This window comes from Harmonia axyridis, chromosome 6 (genome assembly GCF_914767665.1).
Source record: "Harmonia axyridis chromosome 6, icHarAxyr1.1, whole genome shotgun sequence".
NCBI lineage: Eukaryota > Metazoa > Arthropoda > Insecta > Coleoptera > Coccinellidae > Harmonia > Harmonia axyridis.
Genome location: NC_059506.1, coordinates 6,606,363 through 6,632,852, shown reverse-complemented (window position 1 = coordinate 6,632,852; position 26,490 = coordinate 6,606,363). Strand labels below are relative to the sequence as shown.

At 34.2% G+C, this 26,490-nt stretch overlaps 1 protein-coding gene and 1 long non-coding RNA gene across 2 annotated transcripts in view; both read left to right on the top strand.

Annotated features, from left to right (window-relative positions):
- The window catches only part of LOC123682676 (sodium-independent sulfate anion transporter-like), a 33,763-nt gene that overhangs the window by 3,789 nt on the left and 3,484 nt on the right, over positions 1 to 26,490 (top strand). Inside the window, exons 2-8 of the mRNA XM_045621432.1 lie at positions 14,546 to 14,938; positions 18,082 to 18,302; positions 18,520 to 18,835; positions 18,896 to 19,057; positions 21,947 to 22,087; positions 23,186 to 23,331; positions 24,597 to 24,767. Of these exons, the coding sequence (XP_045477388.1) occupies positions 14,546 to 14,938; positions 18,082 to 18,302; positions 18,520 to 18,835; positions 18,896 to 19,057; positions 21,947 to 22,087; positions 23,186 to 23,331; positions 24,597 to 24,767 (1,550 nt within the window). The remainder of the gene's footprint in view (positions 1 to 14,545; positions 14,939 to 18,081; positions 18,303 to 18,519; positions 18,836 to 18,895; positions 19,058 to 21,946; positions 22,088 to 23,185; positions 23,332 to 24,596; positions 24,768 to 26,490) is intronic.
- On the top strand, positions 1,214 to 4,542 carry LOC123682698. The gene is made up of 2 exons (XR_006747851.1): positions 1,214 to 1,996; positions 4,187 to 4,542. It is a non-coding gene; the product is annotated as an uncharacterized LOC123682698 (long non-coding RNA).

Genomic DNA, 26,490 nt, shown 5'->3' with positions numbered 1-26,490 from the left:
CGGTGGAGGTATGAACTTCAAAACAATTTCCAGTGTTTTCTTTTATTTACTTTAGTGGTAAAATTTTTTACCGCAAGTCTCTACGATGAGTGGTTCCTGAGATATAGCCGCTTACCTCGCTTATTTGCCCACCCTGTACAATGTCCTCTATTCTCACGCGGAATTTATGATAAACCTATAACTATTCAAGTTTGTTTAGAGTAGGGCTGCCATAAAAGTTAGAACATCGACCGGGACAAGTGGCACAGAAATAGGTTAAAAAACACATAAAAATTAAAAACTCATCTGACAGGTATTCATTAAATAATAATCCGGGGTTTCTAGGATTATTGACTTTTTTGCACTTGGTAGTTGAATTATAACACATTCCCCAATAAAATGGGACTCATTCATTCAGACATATCCAATCCACTGAAATAATTCATAAAGAATAAAAACAATATCAACTCGCAATTAAAACAACATAAAGTCGCAACAATAAACAAGTAGGTTGGTACCTTTTTTAGGCTTGATCCTCGTTTCCATTTTTCTTAGCCCATTCATATATTTCAAAGTTTTGTCCTTCTCAAGTAATTTTTTCTAGCGTGAAACCTTTCCCATTCAAATATCCAACAGTTTTTTTCCCTAGATTTCATTAAGGAACAGCAAATCAAAACCATTCATGCAAATATATCGAATTTTGTCATTGGCCGAGTCGATTATATTCGAGATATCGGGTGTTGTGAAAAATCTCTGACGTAACTGTCAAATTTAACTTATTGCATTGTAGTCATCGTGCCATCATTCTTTAGTTCGTTGTAGAGTTGTCTTGTTTGGTTCCCAAAATATTTATTTAGTAATCTTACATTCAACTGTTTTTTAGTATCCTCTCAATTAATTTTTTTTAAAAACAGTAATTAATGATTTTTCAATCCTTTAAATCTAATCGTCAATCAGAAATTCTTGACTGTGTAGAAATAGAGTATAAAGTTCGAATAAAGAGTCTAAACAAAATCGGTTGCAGCTTTTGAGGCCCTTTTTTCAGCTAAGAAATTTTTTTCAATGGCACCCATTGCTTCAGCAAGCGTTCAATATATAGAAGAAGTGAAAGCCATCCAATTCTAGAATGAGAGTACATTGCTGTAAGTTGTTTCTCCATTCTCATGAAAACCTTTTATCGGTCGACCTTACAGAAAATATCGAAAAATATTTTTAAATTTTAAGACCAATACACGGAAAAAAATCGTAATCTACATTCAAGTATAAGGATAATCTTGAACAAATATTCTAAATCTAAGTTGTTTTAATATTGCGTTGAAACTATTTTACTTGAAACAAAAATATCATTCTTTCATTTCAAGAACACACATATACTTGTTTACCAAGATTACAATATATTCAACTGAAAATTTCGTGTTCTCGATTCAACAAGATCACTAGTATAAAAGCAAGAATAGCTATCAAGATCCATTGAAAATCATTTTGTTTCCTCTAGAGAAAATGTAATACATGAGTCAAAATTAATAGAAGTCGATCGAAGTCTAGTTTTGATATTGACTTGAAAGAAAACCATTCTTATAACTAGAATATTAATCCTCAATTGTAGTAAAAATTGTTTTGATGGAAGAGTTGCACTGATTATATTAAGAATAGCTATCTTGGTTGAAATCGAAAATATCTTCCGCGAATTCAACTACTGCTTTTCTGAAGCATACACTATTCTTCATCCAAATACTAATATACGCAAGCCAAATACAGATACGCTCTACTACGGCTGGCCGTTTGTTCCTGCGCAGATTGTGGTTGGTCGGAGCGAGTGATAGGGCTTGCGCATGATGCTAGTCTAGATAGTTGGAACTAGTGGAAAGTGGAAAGTTTATTGGCAGACATTTTCGAAGTCGAAGAGAGCAGAAACAGTTTTTTATAGTTTAGTGTTCATAATATTTTTAGTGATTTATTATTATGGAGAAAATTCTAGACGAATGGGAATTGGCCGATTTGATTCCAATATTCAAGGGTGAGTACCTATATTTACAGATATTCTGAGAAATTGTTTTATGCACTTCGTTGGTCTGAATGAAAAAATTAACAGATTGATTGTTGGCCAGGTATCATATACTATATTAAACTCGTAAGCGCTCCTCCCACCGAAAATCGAACGATTTTGGACCGATTTTGCGGTCGAGTGTTCTCGGCTTCGGGAGAGATACGAGAAAAACTAAAAGTACGGGAAGAAAGAGAAAATGTCGAATTAACTCCCGCGGATATTCCCGTTTCCCGATTTTTCGGGATTACCTGGGAATGAACGGATAAAGTTTGGGAAATTTCCCGACGAATTTCCAGATTCACGTCGACGTGAACGACCAATAGGAAAATACTACGATGTCCTTGGGTAGCAACGGGCCTAGCAACGTCCGCGGCAATTGACGTTTCTAGAATATTTAGGTTTTATATTATTTTTACTGTGTTCATTAGAGGGCTCTTGATGAATAGAACTATTTGAAATATGAATAACTGTATAATAAAATCAAGGATCAATCTAATAATCCATTCAAAATATTCTGACGTTTTAACCAATTCTGTGGTCATTCATGAAATCGTCGAAATACAGAATGAAAATTGGAAACGTCAGATGATATTTTAATGGAAATGTTGAAATTTGGACGAATCGGGAGGAAATATGCAAGAAAAGATGAATCAGATGCGATTTATATCCCTTTTTCCATGTATATTTTATGATATTTTCAAGCGGAATCGTTTTGTGTCAGTGGAAAGCTTTGTTTGCCAGAAGCCTCTACAGGAGTCATTTGGTTATTTGAAAAGTTTTTAACGAGAAACTTGAGGAAATAATAGACTACACCTGTATGTACCGCCCTTTTATGATGGTATTTTTGCGTTTTGTTGATATTTTCATGGAAATTGGTCAAATCTTGAAGCATTCCGTTTCATGTGAATTGTCAAGGTAAATATATCATTTTGGAAAGATATCAGCATTTGAGGCGAAGAAAACTGGTAGGTAGAGATATTTTAATTCGATTTCCTTTATATTTAACGATTTTTTAAACGAAATTCATGAAATTCATCAATTTATAGAATCTCTGTCACCAGTTATTTTGACATTATTCCTATAAGAAGCACAAATGCACCTAATTATGCAAAGGCATTGTGGCCGGGTCGTTAGGGATGCGGTCGTACAATCTGAGGTCTCTTTTGGGATGCGAGTTCAAATCTTGCAGCAGGTGATAATTTTTTTTTTCTTAATTTTTCGCCAGTTATTAATTTTTATATTATTTGGCGGTGAATGCTTCGGATTATTGAAATGGATCAATTTTTTGTTCAGTCTATTGTGTGAATGATTTCGTAGTATACACATATAATTATGTTTTTCCGATTTTCAAAGTACATATAAGAATAACGATTATACATTGTTTTTTTTCAAGTTGCCTATTGGAGGTTTTTCGATAAATTGACCATATTATACAGGGTGTACAATTTTCGAGCGCCAATTATGCTTTTCTGTGAAATTGAAAACTTATGAAATCTGAAAATTGAAATTTCAAGTTAGATTTCTCTCACATAATTTGCGAAGATATACGTGCGATGAATAACGTTTATACAGAGTGTACAATTTCCGAAATGTCTCTGGAGAACTGAAAACTTTTCTTATAGTTGTCATGTTAGCTCTATAGGTTATCATTCAATTTCATAATTCTTGAAGGTATACAGGTGGGGATTGACGATTATATACAGGGTGTACAATTTTCAAGCGCCAATTATACATTTCTGGAAAATCGAGACCTTATGAAATCTGGAAATTGGAATAAGAGCTTTAGATTTGTTTTCTCTTGCATAATTTGCGAAGATATACGTGCGATGAATATTTTTTATACAGTGCGATATCGATTTTACAGGAGATATGGAAGTATTTATGAATGAATTAAAATATGGATCTATGGGCTATATTGATCAACCTAAAAGGTAGATCTATGGGCTATGATGATCTACCTACAAGGTAGATCTATGGACAACATTGATCTACCTACAAGGTAGATCTGTGGGCAACAGTGATCTACCTACAAGGTAGATCTATGGACAACATTGATCTACCTATTAAGTAGATCTACAGGATATATTGATCTACCTACAAGGTAGATCTATGGGCGTACTAGTTAGATTTTATACTGAAATTCACGCTTTGGGTTTTCAGAGCATGGAATAACACCTGATAATATAACAAAACTAACAGAAAGCCTAATTAAGGAATTGATCCCTAATATCGGAAAAAGGATGAAATTCACTGAGAAGTGGATTAAGATAGTAGAGTCGTCGGTATGTACTCAAGTATGTTCACACAATAGTTCATGCAATAGGTGATACAAATTTAGTACCTGTTCTAATTTTAGGAAACAAAGATATATTTTTTTAATTTTTGTTATACGTTTTTTTTATGATAATATATTATATATTTTTGACGAATGTTATATGTTTATGTTGAGAAAATAAAATGTGTTCAATTTTTTCCTTTGTAAATTCTGTTATCACCCAAAATTCCATTTTCAGGTACCTCATAAGAAAAATATGGAATGTTGAGTGATCCTTCGGAGAAAATAATTATTGTTGTTATCCCTCCATCAGCTATCCGTTTTTTAACGATGTGATATTAGACCTTCCATATTTAATCATTGAAAAAAAACTCGATCTTCTCTCCAAAATAATCTGTTGCCTAACAGAGGCTGTCATTTATTTCAAAAACCAATATTGAGGGATTATACGATATATGCCCAATATGATTTGTCGAGATAAATAATATCGTGATACCTAATATGTTAATACTGCCTGAAAGGTACAAGTTTCTCTATATTTGAAGAGATAATATATGTAGATGATTTCCAAAATAAATTCAACTTCATTTCACGTAACTCAAGTATAATACAATTCGAAACTCGGTGGTTTACAATTCTTCGGGTATATTAATCGCTAGAGGTAACATTACCTCCGAGATTTAGGGTACTTCATTATGTACGATTACTGTAGAGTTGTACCAAGAACCTTATATTCCTTACAATTCGTACAAATCTACAGTAATCGTACACAATGAAGTACCCTAAATCTCGGACGTAATATTACCTCTAGCGATTAATATACCCAAAGAATTGTAAACCACCGAGTTTTATTTATTCTTATTTGGAAACTAAGGAAGTTTCGTCAGAAGATTGTTCTATGTTCGATCCAAGAAGTCTTATTCTTATTCGAAGTTTTGGGTAGGTTTACTCGAAGAATGTTCTATACTCATTCCAAGAAGCCTTATTCTTAATCGGAAACTAAGAAAGTTTTGCGAGAAGATTGTTCTATGTTCGATCCAAGTGGGCTTATTCTTGGTTGAAGTAATCCTTCATCTTGATATAAAAGTTATTATACTATTCTCAAGTTTACTTTTCCTCATATGAATTGTAGTGAACATTTACGTTTAAGAATAACGTGCATCTTGCATTGAGTCAAGTTATGCTTGCGGATATATGAGTCTAATATTGCTTCCAGTCAAGACTACTAGTCTTGGATATAGCATATATTTTTTTCAGTGTAGACTGCACAGAAATTGACATCATATCGGCGGAATTGGAAGCAGTTTTGTGAAGTATGTGCGCTGGGCAACCGATAGTTCTGATGTCTTTGGAAAAAATCTCTTCTAATTCAAAAGAAACTCGGCTTTATTCTACTTCAAATTAAGTACCTTTTATTTATATTTGTGTTATCCGCGCTGACAGCGAAAATATTTTATATGGAAATATTAAGGTCCTCTCAGGATTCAATACAAAATGCAGTGATTGTATAAGGTGATTTATTTGGCAATGTTTCTAATTTCAATAATTATATTTTTAATCCTTCTGTTTCTGAAAAATAATGTTTGAGCAACAATAACAACTTTTCAGCTTCATGATTACTGGAATCCGTTGAGATTCCATGAAAACTATTTTTTTCTATATAAGAAAATATGAATCTCATAACGGTCAAATTACTGACCGGGACAAATAAATAACTGACCGGGACACGGGGACACAATGGTCCAAACCGGGACATGTCCCGGCGTACCGGGACGTATGGCAGCCCTAGTTTAGAGTGCTCTATTTATCGAATAGATAATAATCTATCTTAAATTTTGAACTGCACTCATGAAAAGGAAACTTGTGGATTTTGCATCACATTAACAAGTTTCTCGCCAAAATCTCAACAAACGATATGGAACAAACCAACCTCTTTCCAAAACTCAAATTATGATCTAGGCACCCATTTTGAGTTAAGAGAAAACCTATAAAATAAAAAACTTGGTGGCCACTGAAGTCGATTCTTGTCTATACCTACTAAATACACTATTTTTTACAACAAAATCGTAGCCTTAGATTAGTTTAGGAGTTAAAAATTTATGAGAATTCAATCAGATTCTCGGGAATAGAGAAATAATAAATCATGATATGATATTTGCAGTGTTATTGTGACCACATTTAAACGACTAATAGGTAAAACACAGTGTGTGGATGAAGTAAGGAACAAAATTTAACTCCATTGTCTCCGTTAATGAAATTTTACAGAGTGACATCATAATTTTTTTAAGGAAAACCCCATTTTTTTTTGCTGAGTTATTACTCAATTGATGGTGTAAAAAAATTGCTACCGTAGTGTTTTAGTTTCACTTTATATATTTATTGAATCACTTCTTGTTTTAACTATTTATTTTATTATTATACAAGTCTGTAGTTGCTGTAGTCTGCACACGTGCTAGTTGGGAGAGAGCTAACCTCTCTGCTCAGGCTATATTGTCTGGTTAACCATAGAGCTGTGAACAGAGAACAATAACTCTTTATTTTCTATTTACAAACTACTTCATTAACAATATATACAAATATAGTAATATATAACACGCTTTCACTTTTTTTTTTTTTATATCAATGGATCATGGATCATCACACTCATAATCCCTCAAGTAGTACGGAACATTTCTAGTTCTTCTAGTTCGTATCGCCTTAAGTAGTGATGAAGGAATCGATAGTTTGACCCTCCTTCTGCACAATATTATTGAACTTGAACGTCTCCATACATATATTGCGTTTTGGAAAAAAGTGATCATCGAAACAGTGTAGCACATCTTCTAATGTTTCGATTTTTGTTTTTACGAAGGTGTTATATAAGTCAAGACAGCCCTCTCCCAATAAATTCAAGAGGAGAGCAATCTTAACTTTCTCCATAGCTTCAGCTTTTCCAGAAGCCAACAAATATATATCGAACATTTGCTTCCACTTCGTCCAACCCTGTGGCTCATTAATATTGAATTGTGGGGGCCTGGAGCAATCCATTTCTGATTTTTTCTTCACAGTTCTTGATTAATAATAGAATTTTGTTTGATATTCCAACCTGCTTCGTCTTCTCTCGTTATTTCACTTTAATCTTTCAACAGTCAATGCCTTTTTACACCTGACACCATGTTTTAGTTTCACTTTATATATTTATTGAAACACTTCTTGTTTTAACTATTTATTTTATTATTATACAAGTCTGTAGTTGTTGTAGTCTGCACACGTGCTAGTTGGGAGAGAGCTAACCTCTCTCCTCAGGCTATATTGTCTGGTTAACCATAGAGCAGTGAACAGAGAACAATAACTCTTTATTTTCTATTTACAAACTACTTCATTAACAATATATACAAATATACTAATATATAACACGTAGATAACAATTTCTTCGAGAAAATACCACTTATACAGTGAGAGTTGAAAATGAAACTTTCATGGAAAAAAATCTTTATTAAACCCAAGAAACAAAATAAAATTCAACGAAAATGTTAAAATTTCACTGCGGTAACCATTTCGCACTGACCGATACGAATGTAAAAACTTTATACACTTCGATCGAATACTTCCCTTCAGTGGATTTCTTTGCCGTAACACTTCTAAATTATTTGGCCTATTGAAATAAACTTTTGATTTTAAATGACATCACAAAAAAGTATGAAGGGGTTGAGTCTGGAGAACGCGGTGGCCACTAAAAATGTCCTCGACGTCGTATCCATCTTCCAGGAAATGCGATGTCAAGATGGAGTTTCCTGACACTTTTTGGCTGAATGGGGCACTACATCGTCACAATTGCAAGTATTGGACAAGAAAAATCCTCACTGGGCTCGAAAATGCAACAGTCAACTCCGAGATAAACTGAATTGTTACATTGCAATGATCGAACCACGATTAATATGGTGGATACGACGTCGTGGACCTATTGAATAGCCACCGTGTTCCCCAAACTTGATCCCATTAGTCTTTTTTCGGTTGCTCACTAATCATTCAAAATCAAAGGTTAATTTCAAAAGACCAAATAATTTAGAATAATTACGGCAAAGTATCCCGTTGAAGTGGGACAGATCACTCCTGATGTCCTTGTTAACCTACACTGGTTTTGGTCAGTGTCAAATGATTAACGGAGCACAATTCGAACATTTGCGATAAATTTTGTTTGTTTTTTGAGTGTAATAGAGATTTTCTTCCATGAATGTTTAATTTTTAACTCTTACAGTAAAGTGTTACTTTCTACAAGAAAATATTATCTACGATACCAATTTTGTTTACACCATCAATTAGGTAATAAATCAGCGAAAAAAATTAGGGGTAGTCGTTTAATGAAAAATTATGACGTCACTCTGTAAATATGAGTGACGTCATAAATACATTTTTTGCCATAAATTGGTTGATTAATAACTAAAACTGAGTCATTTGAGCGTTTTGCTCGAAAAAATGTAAGAACGGGCTTATAAATTTGTTTTCTTACTTTATCCACACACTGTAAAATTACAAAAGGCAAGTATGTATAGAATAATGTCAGAGGGATCTTTACCCTTTCAGCGATCAGTTCAAAAATTCGTACGCTTTATTTTACGCTAGAGATGATAATTATGAGGTTTTCATAATTATTCATTTAAGAGTTTGTAATTGAGGAAATCCTTTCTCATTAATTTTCTTGGAATGGAAAAAAAGAATAAGATGAATTTTTTTATGAAGAATGAATATATGCAAGATATATAAAAATATTCTACTGAAAGTCTTGTTAAGGGCTGAAAAAAGTTCTTCTAAAATTAAAAATAAAGTCGTAAAAACATATTTTGAATTCTTGCAATGAGTAGAAATGGACGGTAAATCAGAGGAACGTTTGCTTCACTCATCCTGGAAAGTGGTGGGATCTCAAAAACGCCGAAGAGAGGAATAGTTAAACTTTAGCAGATCACAAGAATCGTCGTATGAACCCCCTTAAGGCTACGATGCTAGTAAGAAAAATATTCTATCAAAGCATTACATGTCCTTCATAATTTATGGAAAGTTGGTGCTTTTAAGTGATATTGTAATCCACTAGCTAAAAATCAACAGAATAAACACCAAAAACAAAGAGCATCAATTATAGATCCCTGAAGTACTCCTAATAAACAATGAACATTTGCTATTTACATTCACTTTGACAACCTTTCTTCAATAAAACATTGAATTCAGTCCAAGAAAATACCTACAAATCCTAGATTACAGTCTGCTTATCAGAGAATCAAGTACAAGGTAATCATAAATTTACTCGCAACGAATGCGAAACACAAACTTGCTACATAAACATCTCGATCTACACATTTTTAAATAAATACTATTGAAGAAAACGCATCTGTTATTCTGTTTACGTATACTATAATTTTGATCTGAATCCATGTTGATTTATCATCTGAATGCCTTCTCTAGTTAAGATTGGCGTTAAATATGGCATAACCTTGAGCCCTATGAATTAACTCATTTCCAGTCTCGAATATTCCTCAGCTAAGATTTCTTCTTTCTCCCAATTTCTTGATGTCGTTCTGCTTTAGCGTCTATGTTTCACACCCATAAAGGAGTAACGACCATACAGGGTGTCCCATAAGTGGCACGTCACAGTGACACCGGAGGTAGGTCAGCTAAAGAGGGACCTAACCAGCCTAACATGACCCCAGTAAAAGTTGCATGGTTTTCGAGTTATTACCAAATTACGTTTTTTAGTGAATTTTCACCTTTTTTAACATTGTCAGGGTCAGAATTTTGCTGGAAAGCTCTCGAAGCTTATTTTTTTTTGTTGTAATGGAATCTTAAATAGTTATTTAAGATGACATGAGTATGATTCTGTCAAAAAGTTATGTGAATTTCCGTAAATTAATGGATAAATCTTGATTTCAATTGCTAGCAAAACGAGAACTTCGACTTTGGACACCTGCTGTGAAAAAAAATCTTTGAAACAAAACGAGCAAGTAACATCAAAAAATTGGGCATTTTAGACAGATTTAGAAATGGTACAATACACGAATCTTATGCCCATTTTCATCATTTTACCGATGCCCTACTTAACTAAGTTGAAACTAGGAACCCCGCTATCAGGTAATTTTGCCGCTTGCTATGACATTACATTTGATACCGGGCTTTGTTATTATTTGTTAATGTCACAATAGGGAAAAAGATGGATTAGGGGAAGCGAAAAAGGAATATTATTGAAAAAAAAGGTAAATTAATTAAAAACAGACTTAACTTTCGATTATTTATTTAATTCTTAAATCTAACTTACAGTAAATGTTCAAACTGTTTCCCTCGGACTCTAATACATAAATGACACTGTTTTATAAAATTACGATTCAATTTTCTTAAACTAATTTCCGATATGGTCCGGGCTGCGTCGAATACGCGTTCACGCAATTCTTCCTCGCTTCTTATTGGTTTTGCATTCACTTTGTCCTTTAAACATCCCCAATAAAAAAAATCCGGTGTCATTTATGCATTAGAGTCCGAGGGAAACAGTTTGAACATTTACTGTAAGTTAGATTTAAGAATTAAATAAATAATCGAAAGTTAAGTCTGTTTTTAATTAATTTACCTATTTTTTCAATAATATTCCTTTTTCGCTTCCCCTAATCCATCTTTTTCCCTATTGTGACTTTAACAAATAATAACAAAGCCCGGTATCAAATGTAATGTCATAGCAAGCGGCAAAATTACCTGATAGCGGGGTTCCTAGTTTCAACTTAGTTAACTAGGGCATCGGTAAAATGATGAAAATACCTAGTTTTATGGGCATAAGATTCGTGTATTGTACCATTTCTAAATCTGTCTTAAATGCCCAATTTTTTGATGTGACTTGCTCGTTTTGTTTCCAGGATTTTTTTTTCACAGCAGGTGTCCAAAGTCGAAGTTCTCGTTTTGCTAGCAATTGAAATCAAGATTTATCCATTAATTTACGGAAATCCACATAACTTTTTGACAGAATCATACTCATGTCATCTTAAATAACTATTTAAGATTCCATTACAATAAAAAAAATAAGCTTCGAGAGCTTTCCAGCAGAATTCTGACCCTGACAATGTTAAAAAAGGTGAAAATTCACTAAAAAACGTAATTTGGTAATAACTCGAAAACCATGCAACTTTTACTGGGGTCATGTTAGGCTGGTTAGGTCCCTCTTTAGCTGACCTACCTCCGGTGTCACTGTGACGTGCCACTTATAGGACACCCTGTATATAGCACTTCAACGTTCGTAGTCTTGTTGTTATGGACATATGTGATTACATAAAAATCTCTTCATTTTAGAGAGTGTTAAATCTCTTGAATGGTCTGAATGTTCATTTATCTCTCTACCTAGGTATATGTAGCTCCTCACGTTTTAAAGCTTCTCTCCATTTATATATCCATTTATTTATTATAAAGATTGATGGATGGGGCTGTCTCTCTCTATGGCTGAAAACGAGAGTTTTAGTTTTTGAGACGTTCACTTCTAGTCGAGCTTTGTTACTTTCCTCTATTAGGACATTCATCAAGGCCTGTAGTTGTTCAACTACACTCCTATAACCTCAATATCGTAGATGTATCTTATGTTATTGATTATTATCCCGTTGATCTAAGCACCTTCCGTTCTCTTCTGAAGTTATTATCTCACTATATGTCACATTAAAGAGTGAGCAGAGATATAGGGGGCAACCTTGGCGTAGCCCTCTTTGTATATCAGTATATTATGTATTGCTTTTTTCTGTTCTGATGCAAACTTAGTGGTTTCAGTAGATACTCCTTATTATAGCAATATCCTGCCCACCCAGACCTATCTGTTGTAGAATTTCTATCAACCTTTGGTGTTCTTTGCTTTCAAAAGCTTTTCTGTAGTCCACAATATACACATAGAGGTTTGTTTGAACTTCCAGAAAACTCACAGCTCAGCTATCAGTGACAGACCCAATATAGTCTCCTTTACGCCGGTTTCCCTCCTGAACCCACATTGTGAACAATTTAAATAATCTTCACATTTCATCTGGATGCGGTTGAAAATAATCCTAATGAAGATTTTTTGCTATGGCTCATCAAACATATTGTTCGATGGTCGTCACATCTACGAGATTATTCTTCTTTGTCAGTGTCACATTATGTGTTTTTTAGCCATTCTAGACTCGATTGAACATACGAGTTAGGTTGCAGAGAGCTCTTCGCTATAAGATGTTTGAAGTGCTCTGCAGTAATATGGTCTTCTCCAGGTGCTTTATTGCCCTTAGTTTCCTTGATCGCCCTTTTGACTTCTGAAGAGAGAATGTGTAGGTTCTCGCCTCGATCAACCTGTGGTAGTTCCTTACGTTTTTTGTCTCCAAATAGCTGCCTGAGGTATCTTCCCCAATATATGTATATCAATTTTAAATTTTTCAAGAAGCTGAACATTCGTTAGAAAGCTGTTAAAATCAAAAATATTATAGAATCAGTAGAGTCACCAAGCATTACAGATAAATTCAGTGACTCCATGGCAGTGACGGCTCGTCAGGGTCGGCCGGGCCGACCCAAAAATTATCGGAAAATAGAAAATAGTTCTAGATATTCAATTCATTCAAACTCAATCGGAGTTATCGATTTCGATATCCAAATTCCCTCGGTAATGAATATTTCCACTCAGAACAGGAAAATATAACTTATACCGGCCAATATTTTCTTTCGGACCCACCTAATATTCGATTTCCAAAGCATCCAGCGTTGTTATTCCCTTTCATAAATTGTAACAAACCGCAATCGTAAATGGTTACTTTTCGTAACATCACCCCAAACAAGTTATTCCAGAATTGTACGTAACACCGTAACATTAGGTCTGAAATGTAACACAAATGTTACAATTATACAATTGCAATGCAACTCCTGGATTGTCACTGAAAGCATCTCATCACGTTAGGTCGGCCAAGAGCCGATGGCGGAACCAGCGCTACCGAGAGCGCTACGTAAAGGAAAAGATACTACGACATACGCCCAGAATCCGTCCACTCAGTAGAACGGTACAACAACTCGATGTTAGGTCGCTTCCCAATACACAGGGTCGGCTGGCCGGTTATTCTATTGCAGAGCGTCAAGCAGCAACTTTTCACAGTTTATTTCAAATATTTGATAATTAAATGAATGGTTAATTATGAGACATTATGTCTTAATCAGAAAAGAACTTATTTATGCCGTTCGATAGTAGCTATTGATTTTCAGATCATGAAAATATAATTAATATATTCAAATGAATGGTTGATTATGGGATATAACGTCTTAATCAGAAAAAAACTTATTTATGCCGTTCGATAGTAGTTAGGTATTGATTTTCTGATCATGTACTGGGACAATGCTATCTTCGGCAATTCAAATATGCTGAATGGTATTACGGAATTCATTTTCCCAAATAACATTGTTTCCGATGTTCTTGAATTATATAAGATATTTTGTATGATTTTGTCCCTGCCACCAACATCCGCGTCAGTAGAAATAAGTTTTTCAGCGCTCAAAAGAATAAAATCTTTCAGTAGGAACATGATGTCTCAAGACCGTTTAAATAACCTGGCACTGATATCAATCGAAAGAGGTTTAGTTAAAGAACTAGCCAGAGGAAACATTTTTTTCGAGAAAATAATTGATGACTTCGCGACAAAGAAAGATCGTCGAATTGATTTGATCTATAAAAATGAATAAAGGGTACGCAAGCTCATACATTTTCGACCAGAATACATGCGGTCATTTCCACAATATTTTTTGTGGTCTTTATAAGATTTTTTTATATTTGATACATTTATTTATATGTTTTCGTGAAAGGTTTTCTCTATGTTTATTCAAATATATATTTTATGTTGATAATTGAATATTTTATTATTTCTGTTTTTTCAAGAGTTTCATTTTATTTCAGTTTTCATTGATTTGAGAACTACATTTTCATATTGGGTTATAATAGGGCTATTCTAGGTGAGGTTTCCCATTAAAAACAAAAAACCAACGCGTCTTCTTGGGTGACGTGGAAATCTATTTGTTTATATATATTTATTTATATAGTTATAAGTATGATAAGGGGTGTGGGAAAATTTATATATATATATATATATATATATATATATATATATATATATATATATATATATATATGTGGCCGACCCACATCTCGAGGGCACGAGCCGTCACTGCTCCATGGCATACAATTTTTCTTACAACAGAATAATTTTCCACCTGCATTAATCTTCCGTTAATTCTGCTTCTCATTTCAGTGCGAAAATTTTCAACCAGCAGCGGACAGTTCAGGCACGTGAAAAAGAGCTATCTACAAAGGGTTCAAATAACACAATGGTTACCACAATACAAGAAGTTCGATTTTGTGTCTGACCTGGTGGCTGGCTTTACAGTTGGAATGATGCTGATACCTCAATCCATTGCTTATGCTGGAATAGCATCGCTACCTGCTCAATATGGCCTATACACAGCATTCGTTGGTTCATTCACTTATATTTTATTTGGCTCGATAAAACAGGTGTCTATCGGACCAACAAGTTTGCTGGCTATGTTATCATTTACATATCTGGAAGGATATTCCGTGGACTTTGTTATTTTTCTTACTTTTCTGGCAGGGTGCGTTGAATTGGCCATGGGACTCCTCAATTTGGGTAAGTCGAGAACGGTGCAATGGCTCAACCATCTCTCACTTCCCATTGTACTTATTGATTATAATATTTATTCACCATATAAACATACAGTTTAGGTTGCCTCTCAACTACGAGAAGTGTGTTGTTCTTTACTTGGGTGCTCGCAATCCCCGTCGTCAGTACTATATAAACAACAACCCCATCGCTACTTGTAGTAGTCATGCTGACCTTGGTGTAATTGTGTCAGAGAATCTAAGCTGGTCCGACCACATTCTTCAGGCGGTAAACAGGGCCATAAGAACTTTATTCATGATTCAGAAAGCTTTTGGTAGATGTGCTATCCTTTACAAACTTCAAGTGAGACCCATACTGAAGTTTGCTGGCCCTGTGTGGGGTCCATCATTGATTAGAGACTCGGCATTGTTAGACAGCGTCCAGCGACGGTCAACTCATTTGCCTACGGCATCTTATGTCCCAGTCATGGTGAAAGACTGTCCATCATGAATCTGTCCACGTTTGATGACAGGATGCTGCGTGGAGATCTCATCATAACTTTTCGTGCTCTTCACAACTTTTTTGGAGTTGACCTCAGTGGTCTCTTCAAGTTGAACCTGGACGACCGTCTGCGAGGTCACGCTTTAAATCTGAGGAAGGAAAGTTTCAAAACATCGCAAAGACAGTTCTTCATCACAAACCGCGTGTTTACCGTTTGGAACTCTTTACCTTCATCGGTGGTGAACTCAGTTTCTGTGAACTCTTTCAAAAACAGCTATGACGACTAGTTTCGTCGCGAGTGAGTGCTACTTGTGGAGCTGTGAATTACTTTTTCTTTTGTAATGCATTTTTTTTGAGTTTCGGTGTAATTTTTCATATATTCAATTTTTGTGAGTGTATTGGCTTGGCCTCAACTCTTTACCTTGTAATAATAATAATATTACAGGAATCGTCAATTCTAGTACCAAAGAAAGAAAAGTGTACATGACAAATATGCCTGAAGAGCTACGCCAATGGAAGCACACATCTTCAATGTCAGTCTCTTGAGGATAGAATAAGTTCTTTCCAGCGTGGTCGTTGATACTAGTAATATATAGTGCCCCAAAGTGCCAAGCACCCAAACCAGTGTTCCAACAGCTCAAAATTTTCCAACAATTTCACTTTTCACTATTGCCAGATGAGAAGGTGTTTCACGACGACCCTAAAGTTTTTTGGTTCTGCGAACTGTGACTACAAAATTTTCTCACCATTTTTATACTAAATTTCAACAACTTCAATGCGTTGTTGAAGTTTATACCGTCCCATTCTCAATAATTTATTTATTTATTTATTACAGACAAGGAATACAAAAGACTATTTAAAGTCCACTACTGCATTCACAAATATCTACATAATTCGAGCTTTTATTACATCATAAAATAATGGAAAGGTGAAAAACGATTCCATTGAACCCAATTCAAAAATGAGAGTTTGAAAGAAATGAAAAAAAACAATAAGATATAGTAAAAAAAATTGAAGAAAACAAGAGAAAATAAAATACATACTTATATCCAACTATAATAATGAAAAGTGATTTTTCAAGGATTTCTTTAATGCACTCGAATTAGCGGAAAATAAATTAAAGTGGTCATTTACGTTATTACACAATCGAGTCATTCTCTGAAGTGGCGAATTCTGGGCGCATCTGGTATTTCGAAACTTGATATGGAAGACATTAGAACGTCTCAGTCTCCTATCAGGTATATTAATATTGATTTGCCGTAAAAGGTAACTGTCATGAATCTCGAAGTAATTAGTTTGACGAAGAATAAAATATCATTAACCTTCCTTCGCTCATCAAGACTGATCATATAGAAGAATTTAAGCCTGATATTTTAGTTTTCAGTATTACCAGGAACAAGGCGAAAAGTACATTTAAAACACAAAAATCTGAGAAACCTTTTTTGAACACTTTCAATGCGATTTATGTAAGTCAAATATTGAGGACACCATACTGTTGAAGCGAAATTTAATTTGGAGAAAATGAAGGAGAAGTAAAGAGTTCTTAGAATATTCGAATCACTAAATGGGCGGCATTGACGAATCAAATACCCCAGCAGCCTATTAGAGAAATTTACAACGGCCTCTCCCTGAGCATCAAAAATCAGTTTGGAATCGAAAATTACTCCAAGATCTCGAATTTGGCTTACTCTACATGGCTCTTCACCACCGAGGCAGTAGGTGTAGTTGATAGGACACTTATTCCTTGTGGAAGTGATAACCTGATATTTAGGAATATTCAAGACCAGGTGATTTTCCACACAAAAACTCAAAAACAAAACGAGCTCACGCTGGAGCTGAACACAGTCCTCTATGCTCCTCGCCATTATGAACAACTTCAAGTCGTCAGCAAAGAGCAAAAATCTACAACTCTCGAAGCATTTCGATATATTATTTATGTTCATCAAAAAGAGGAGTGGTCCAAGGTGGGAACCCTGAGGGACTTCAAAAGCGAGCTGTACGCATAATATCAGGTGTTCAAAGGTATACTCCATGTAGAAACATATTTATTGAGTATAGATTGCTTACAGTACCCTGTATTCATATTTTGGAAACTCTTGTATTTGTTAAATCTAACTTGGATAAATTTCGGAGGAATAGCGATTATCATAAGTATTACACACGGCATTGTGAGAAATTTTGTATACCTAGGCATAATCTCAGTATTTGTGAACAGAATCCAGCTTACTTTGGTATATTACTATACAATAAGCTACCAAACTCCATTGGAGATCTGAAAAATATTTCTGCATTCAAAAAAAGCGTGAGAAATATGTTACTGGATAAATGTTATTACCATGTTAATGATTTCTTGAATGATAGTGAATTTAATTAATTGTGTACCACCTATAATATAATTGTTCAATGACTTGTCCTATATTGAATGTTCTCAATCTAAAGGATTAATAAAGAATACTACTACTATTACTACTACTACTACCTCGGAAGTGGTTTCAAAAACCTTAGAGGAGTAACCCATAATGACATAGTTTTTACTTGTTAACTATCAAAAGATGACAGATTTAAAAGTGAAAGCTGTCGAGATATAGGGTTATTCAAAATGGAACCTCTTTTCGGAAAAAAATCATTATCATCTTAACAATATTTTCTAATCGCTTTATTAATTTCAGGTTTCTTGGTAGATTTCATCTCTCCTCCAGTATCTGCTGGTTTCACTGCTGCCATTTCTTTCTTGATCATGGCTTCTCAAATCAAATCTCTACTTGGACTGAAGATTGTCTCCCACAACTTTTTGGAACTGATCACCTTGTTAGTCAAAAATATGGGAAATATAAAGATTGGTGATACGGCATTGGGTGTTACTTCTATTATATTTCTATTTCTATTGAAGGTAAGATGTCTAATGTTCTAAGGGGTCATTAAGACCTAGTGTCGTCGAAATGAAAATACAAAAAGCTGATCACACATTATTTGAAGAAATCAAATATAGAGATGTTATAGAAATGAACATTTTTTTATGATAAAATGATTTGTGATGAAATTTTGTAAGAAAAATGATCAAATGATAAACTGTCGTTTAATTTTTAGCAATATTCTTCCTATTTCAGAAACTGAATACCGTCAATGTGAAGAACAGGACTTTAAAAAAGATGCTTTGGTTTGTGTCCATTTCTAGGAATGCTCTACTGGTCTTGATGACTTCATTCTTAGCCTATTACTACTGTCGAGTAGATGGTAAAGCACCGTTCGCACTATCTTCCAAGGTACCAAGAGGTTTACCTAGTTTGTCATTCCCAAAATTTTCTGCAGTACATGAAAACCAGACGATGAATTTTTTCGACATGGTACACACCATAGGTTCTGGTATATTTGTGGTGCCAATATGTGCTATCCTCTCAAATGTGGCCATAGCGAAATCTTTCTGTAGGTAACATTTCCATATTATAAGTTCATTAGGAAGTTATATTTTGTGATACTTTACAGCTTCGGGTGTGATTGTTGATGCATCACAAGAAATGATAACTTTGGGACTGTGTAACATTCTGGGGTCCTGTGTTCAAGCAATGCCATCTTCAGGCGCTTTCTCGAGATCGGCAGTTGCAAACGCTAGTGGTGTAAGAACACCGTTGCAGGGTCTTTATTCTGGTAAGTTGAAAAGTGATGCAAATTTAATAAAAGAGTTATTATTTTTATTTTACATGATCGATACAATTTACTTCTCGCCAATATTTGAGAAAGAAATTTACGAGAAGTTTGGAATGTATACCGACAAATCGTTTTCTACATGGTATTCCATTGGTAAACGGAGAAATTAGAACAATGAATAGAGGACACCGAGGTGGTTCTATATATACCCCATTTATTGGGTTTGACTGCCTTTGTTACCGAAACACAGAGTGATTCATGATTTGGCTCATTTCCTTTCGAGGTCATAACAATTGAATCACCCAGTATATATTTTTATATTTGGCACACATCTTTCTCATTTGAAGCTAAAATGAATCACTTAATGATCACCAAAATCCGGGTCCGGATTACCAAAAATAATTAAAACTGTTGTATCCTTGAAACAACAGCCTGTATATCGAAATTTTGAAAATCCGTTTTTAGATTTTGAAAAACACAAAAACAGAACGAAGTCAGGTAAAAACTGGAAAATGAATTTTTCGAGAAATTGGATATGATTTGATTTTCAATGATATTTTGATTTGCCTTTAATGACCTTTTGATTTGTTTTCAATGACCTTTTGATTATTTTTCAATTATTTGTGATTCGCTTCTAATGCTATTTTGATTTGTTTTCAATAACATTTTGATTCGTTTTTGATGAGCTCTCGATGTGTTTTGAAAGACATTTTGAATGAGCTTCTTACGTGTTTCTAATGACATTTTGATTCGTTTTTAATGAGCTCTTGATGTGTTTTCAATGACATTTTTATTCGTTTTGATTTGTCTTCAATGAGCTTTTGATGACATTTTGACTTTAATGATCTTTTGATTCGTTTTAAATGATCTTTTGATTCATTTTCAATGACCTTTTGATTTGTTTTCAATGAGATTTCGATTCGTTTCAATTGAGCTTCTAATTATTTTTTAATGATATTTTGATTCGTTTTTAATTCGCTTTTGATCTTGATTTGTTTTCGATGACATTTTAATTTGATACTAATGAAATTCTGATTTGTTTTTAATGATCTTTTGATTTTTTTCGATGAAATTTTGATGATAATTTTTTTATTTGTTTTTAATGACTTTTTGATTCGTTTTTAATGAGCTTTTGATGTGTTTTTAATGACATTTTGATATTTTAATGACATTTAAATTCGATTTTAATGACCTTTCAATATGCTTTTGATGACATTTTGATTTGTTTTAATGACCTTGTTATTCGTTTTCGATGAGCTCTCGATGTGTTAATATTGAAATTTTGAGTTGTTTAATGACCTTTTGATTCGATATTTGATTACCTTTTGATTTTTTTTTAATGACTTTCTGATTTGTTTGCAATGACATTGATTCATTTCTAATGACTTCTTGATTTGTTTTTAATGAGCTTTTCATTCGTTCTCGATGGTATTTTGATTTGATTTCAATGATCCTTCGGTTTGTTTTTGATGACATTTTTATTCGTTTTTCATTAAAAACGAGCTCATTAGCTTCTGATTCGTTTCTGATGACATTTTGATTTGTTTTTGATGAAATTTCGATTCGATTTAGTAGTTATGAGTAACTAATGGTATTATTGAATACATGAGCTTTTTTTCCTTCAGACCAACCCATTGTGTAATTACCAGGAAGATACACCTACATATAATTAAAAGAAGAAAAATTGGCGAACTCCATGATCATAATTCAAAATTGATCGCTTGAATATTTTATTGAAATATATAAGAAGATTAGGATCAGACTCATCGTTAGATACTTTTTGAACGATAATATTTTTTGTGCATTCAAGATCAGAACCTAACCTGAAAATTTCAAGTTTACAGATCCTTTCTTCCATTTAAAAGTGATCGTGTAGGTATACGGACGGACAGAATACAATTTGAGGCCGCATTCATCATTAGTGAGTCCAACTAGTGACTTGAAAACACGGCGACGACAATTCATTAAAATTAGCCTGAAGTATAGGTTTTGAATAAGAATCGTAATAAAAAAGCTGTAGCCTATAATAATTAAGTAAAATGATTTTTTTTGTTGTTGTTGTATTTGGGATTGCAGGAGCTTGCCGAATTTGTGAAATCAGCCAGGTAACATAACTGAAGCAAACAAAAAATGATGTTAACAGGAGATTTGTAGGTATATATGTATATATGTAGCATATATTGAATATTACCGAATGTATATAGCCCTTCGTCCAGCAGCATAAAAGATCGCCGCCTGTTTTATGCATATCGCAATGGAAAATGTATCAATCAGGTTCTGGGTAAAAATCAGTTTTATAAGATCCCTGAAACAGTAGCTAATTTTCTTCAACTTGAAAATGCTAACTCATAACCAGGTCATTCATTTCGAAGATCGTCTGCTACACTTTTAGTTGAATCTGGGGGAGACTTGATGACACTAAAGAAACATGGCGGTTGGAAATCATCAACGGTCGCTGAAGGGTATGTTGATGAATCGGTGGCACACAGAACAGAAATTGCTGATAAAGTGTTCAGAGCGTGTGGCAATTCTAAAATAACACCCGATTTGCGACCAGGTACATCAACAGCAGTTGTGTCCATGTCAGAGAAAAATATTATTTCAACACAAGAAAATTCGTCTGTTGCGCCGAATAGTCAAGGAACATGTCATTCACGCAATGTACATTTAATAATTGTACTTTTGATATAAATTAATGTAACTAATGCTCAATAAAATTCTATTCTAAAATCAAATATCTTCCTTTATCTATATGTAGTCCCGTCACAGAAAAAACATATTTTTATCCATGCCACCTGCGGATATCCTGGTTATAGTCGTTCTCATAGATCGTATCACACAACACCTTTAGCGTATCAATATTATCAATAACTGTTGTTTTTCTTTCAGGGACAATAATAATTTTAGCGTTGAGGTTCCTCACACCATATTTTTCTTTTATACCCAAAGCAACATTGGCAGCAGTACTTATATCGGCAGTATCTACTATGATAGAATTTCCTCTGCTTCCGGTTCTATGGAGGACCAACAGTAAGTTTCTCACTATTTTTGTTTCATATCAACACGTACCGAAATCATCTTAGTTAATGATAATTATTTATATAGGGTGTTTTTTTTCGAGGTATATAACTTTAAGTTGGCATTACTGTTCAAGATGGTGACCGATTTAACAGCTGTCAAGTGATTTATTCTCAGTTTGGTTTGGAAATTCATCATGAATAGACTCACGCCTGAACAACGCTTGCAAATAGTGCAATTTTATTTCGAAAATAATGGTTCTGTGCGGAATACGTATCGCGCACTACGTCCATTTTATTTTGTTTAGCGATGAAGTACACTTCTGGTTGAATGGCTACGTCAACAAACACAACTGCCGCATTTGGAGTGAAGCTAATCCTCAAGTGTATGTCGAAACACCCTTACATCCAGAAAAACTGACTGTATGGTGCGCTTTATGGGCTGGTGGAATCATTGGTCCGTACTTCTTCAAAAACGATGATGGCCAGAACGTTACAGTCAATGGTGATAGGTATAGAGCCATGATTACTAACTTTTTCATTCCTGAATTGAACAACCATGATGTCCAGGAGCTGTGGTTCCAACGAGACGTCGGAACATGTCTCACAGCTCGTGCCACAATCGATTTATTGAAAAACACGTTTGGTGACCGCCTAATTCCACGTTTTGGACCTGTGAATTGGCCTCCAAGATCTTGTGATTTAACACCGCTAGACTACTTTCTGTGGGGCTATGTAAAGTCAATTGGTCTATGCGGATAAGCCACAAACCCTTGACCATTTGGAAGACAACATTCGCCGTGTTATTGCCGATATACGGCCACAAATGTTGGAAAAAGTCATCGAAAATTGGACGTCCATATTGGACTACATCCGAGCCAGCCTTGGCGGTCATATGCCAGAAATCATATTTAAAATGTAATGCCACAAGATTATCTTGCGGATAAATAAAATTCATGTCAATCGAATAATCCATCGTTGTTTTATTGCTATTGAAAGTTCTAAGCTCTAAAAAAACACCCTTTACAACAAAAAAATAGTTGATTATCTTGACTTCACCTTGAAGGAAGTTCATCTCATTTTGATTCTAATTTCGAGATGGTATTTTTAGGGATAGATTTCTTCCTTTGCATCACAACTTGCTGTCTAGGGGTTTTGTATGGAGCAGATATAGGTCTAATTGTAGGAGCAGTTCTTAACTTAATAGTTCTTCTGAAGGACTGGTCCAGACCAAAAATCCTCATTAAATTGTGTTTGGTGAGTGCACATGAAAAAATATTTTTGGATTTTGAATTTTGTAATCATTGAACCAATTAGCCATAATAAAAAAATCAGCAATAATTATAATTAATTATAAATTAGGTAGGTATCTCAGAGTAATAAACATTACATAGATAAAGGGAGCATATGTCATTTTCAAAAAGCAAATTTTGTCCCAACATGAACTATAAATTTTGGCATGAAGCGCGCGGAAATGAAAACATACCAGTGGTACGATATTTCACTCAATTCGCGAGTTTCTCCACAAAGAACGCACTTCTTATGTCCCATAGTGAATCAACGTTTCATAATAACTCAAAATATATTGAAATAAATTCCTAAATATATCATAAATTCAGAAAACAAACTTCAAGCGCGCCAAACGACGTGAAACAACGGATGACACTAGCAGAGCAATAGTTGCCAAAGCTTGGATTTCAGCAGGTAGATACAGAAAATAATAAATATTCTGCTTATTATAAATTCGACAATTAGGAAAAATATCGGATTCCAAATATTCAAATTTGCATATTTAATCGGGAATCACACAAATAAATATATTTCATTCAATATAATATACATTCATAATGATATAGTAAAATTGTGGATTTGAAAATATACCACAATCCGACAATGTAATCTAACCATGTTTGAATATGTAAAAATTGCATTTACTCCCTCTATCTATGTTTATCACTCTATGGTAGGTTTTCAATATGCAGTGGTACTAGCACAACTAGGAGGGATATGTGCTTTGGTGCTACAGCCTCCCAAAAATACCATTCATTCAAAGTTTGTCAATGGAAAGAACATTATGCCTCTAATATCGTTTATTATTATTTTATTATATGTATTATGACCCAGCATCATGTATTGCTTCGATCGACAACTTCAATATACTGAGAATTTCTTTGGGATTGCTTCTCAAAGATAACCAAAAAATTCGAATTGTATTGCCACCTGGTAGTAGATAAATAGTTGAATTTCAGTATCATGGTTGAACAAGTCCTGCAAAAATTCTTCTTAAACCCATCAAAGTTGCCAACGTATGCTGGGATTGCTCGGTCAAGTAAAAAATTGCAATTATGCTACTCGAAAAACGTTTCCAAGCAATATAGAAACATCTGCCTTCAAAATTTCCGATTGAGGATTTTTTATATGTATTATTTACTCATAAGAATCAAATATTATTTTTAAATATTAGATTAGAACCCCAAATAAGAACTTCAAGCTGCAATATTCATCATCATTATACTTTTCAGATGGAAAAATCTAATAACAAGTATATTCTTATCAAACCTGAATTTGGACTGTGCTATCCAGCTAGAGATTATCTGACTGAACGCGTCTTGGAAGCACAATCTCAACATGCGAACATTCCAATGGTTTTAGACTTCTCAAATGTTCTGAAGATTGATTATGCAGCAGCAGAAGTGAGTGTACTATATGTATTGTTACACTGTGTGTTTTTAGGGGCTGAATCTTTATGCATCCCAAATCACTACACTATGCTGATAAAAAAAAATACTGAGGCGCAAAACACAAAATTATGTATGAAAAAAGTATAGCACGCTCTCATGAAAAAAGCATAACTCTAAATCTCAGAGTAATAAATATGGATAGAGGGAGCATATGTCCTTTTCAGTGAGCAAATTTTGTCCCCTACGCTTCATGTCATCAAGGGAGAATAGCGATATACCGGTTTCACCCTTATTAGGGATCATCAGTACCGCATAACTCTACCCAAGATGACAAAAAACGAAATAGCAGGCACCTTATTGAAGGGTGAAACCAGTATATCGCTATTCTCCCTCTATGACATGCATTCTCCTTGGGTTACTTTCGATTATGATTCCTACGTAATGGGGTGGAGACCTTCTGTCTAACAATGGTTATGTTGATGACATTTTGCTGATACATTAACCAGATAAATAATTAATATCAAATGATATTATTACACTATTGGAAATTGTACTTTTTTCTTTTAATGTTCAAATAATTATGAATTCAATATTTTTGATAATTCATTGTTAAAAGTCACTGCAAACCACTTTCAGGTATCCAAATTCTTAAAAACTTCACTCTTACGTTGAAAATTTGTGCAGTAAAACTGTCTGCGCGAAAATTTGAAGTACACGTCTCAGTTTAGTTTTTAGTGGTGTTTCCGAATATTAAAACAGATTCTCAAAATTCCGATGTACAGGGTGTTTTTTCGAGGATTCAAACGATTCATAATTTTTTGTTAACCCGGACTTGGATTTTCAAGGCGGTTATTGCATGATACGTTTGGGCTCTCAATTAGGAATAAATTTGCCAAATATGAAGGAAATATACCGGGTGGTTCGTTTGATATGGCTTCAGAAAGAAACGGACAAAATTTATAAAACACCCTGTATCTCGGCTACGAAGACAGTAAGACCCAATAAATGAGGTATCTCCAGAACCGCCTTGGTGCCACCTATGCACCTGTGAAATATTCCCGTTTCCCAATGAAACACCTTTTATATCACAATCCGACAACGTAATCTAACCATGTTGGGGGACATGTAAAAATTGCGTATACTCCCTCTATCTATGTTTATTACTCTAAGCTCTAACTCTAAACCTTACGAATTTGGGGCATCGTGTAAATAATTGTGAGCTCTGTAATAATCAGAAATTAATTACCAATCTTTATTCTGGTCACTTCATTAGCGTAAAGATATAGTAATGTCAGCACAATTTCCTCTTTGGGGGACATATCAATTACAGGAAGCTTTCAACCCATTGGACAAATTATATTTATTTGAGGTAGGTCTAGTTTTCCGATAAGAGGTATAATTGTGATACAAAAAAAACTAGTATAGTTGAAAGAAATCATGGATGATTATTTGTGAAGAGAAAGTTTTTCCATCAACGTTGGAATACTAAATCGTCCAAATGGTCACTACGGCTATGGTTGCAGCACCATATCCTTTTCAACCTTTTACATGACCAATTCGCAAATTTGCGGCTGTGAGTATGCCCTTGATAACTTCAAGAAATCCATCTTTAAGGTCTTGAATCGATCGTGAAGCATTGGCATAGACCTTATATTTCACGTGGACCCAAACAAAAAAGTCTAAAGGTGTTAAATCACAAGATCGCGGTGGCAAATTGTAATCACCTCTTCGAGAA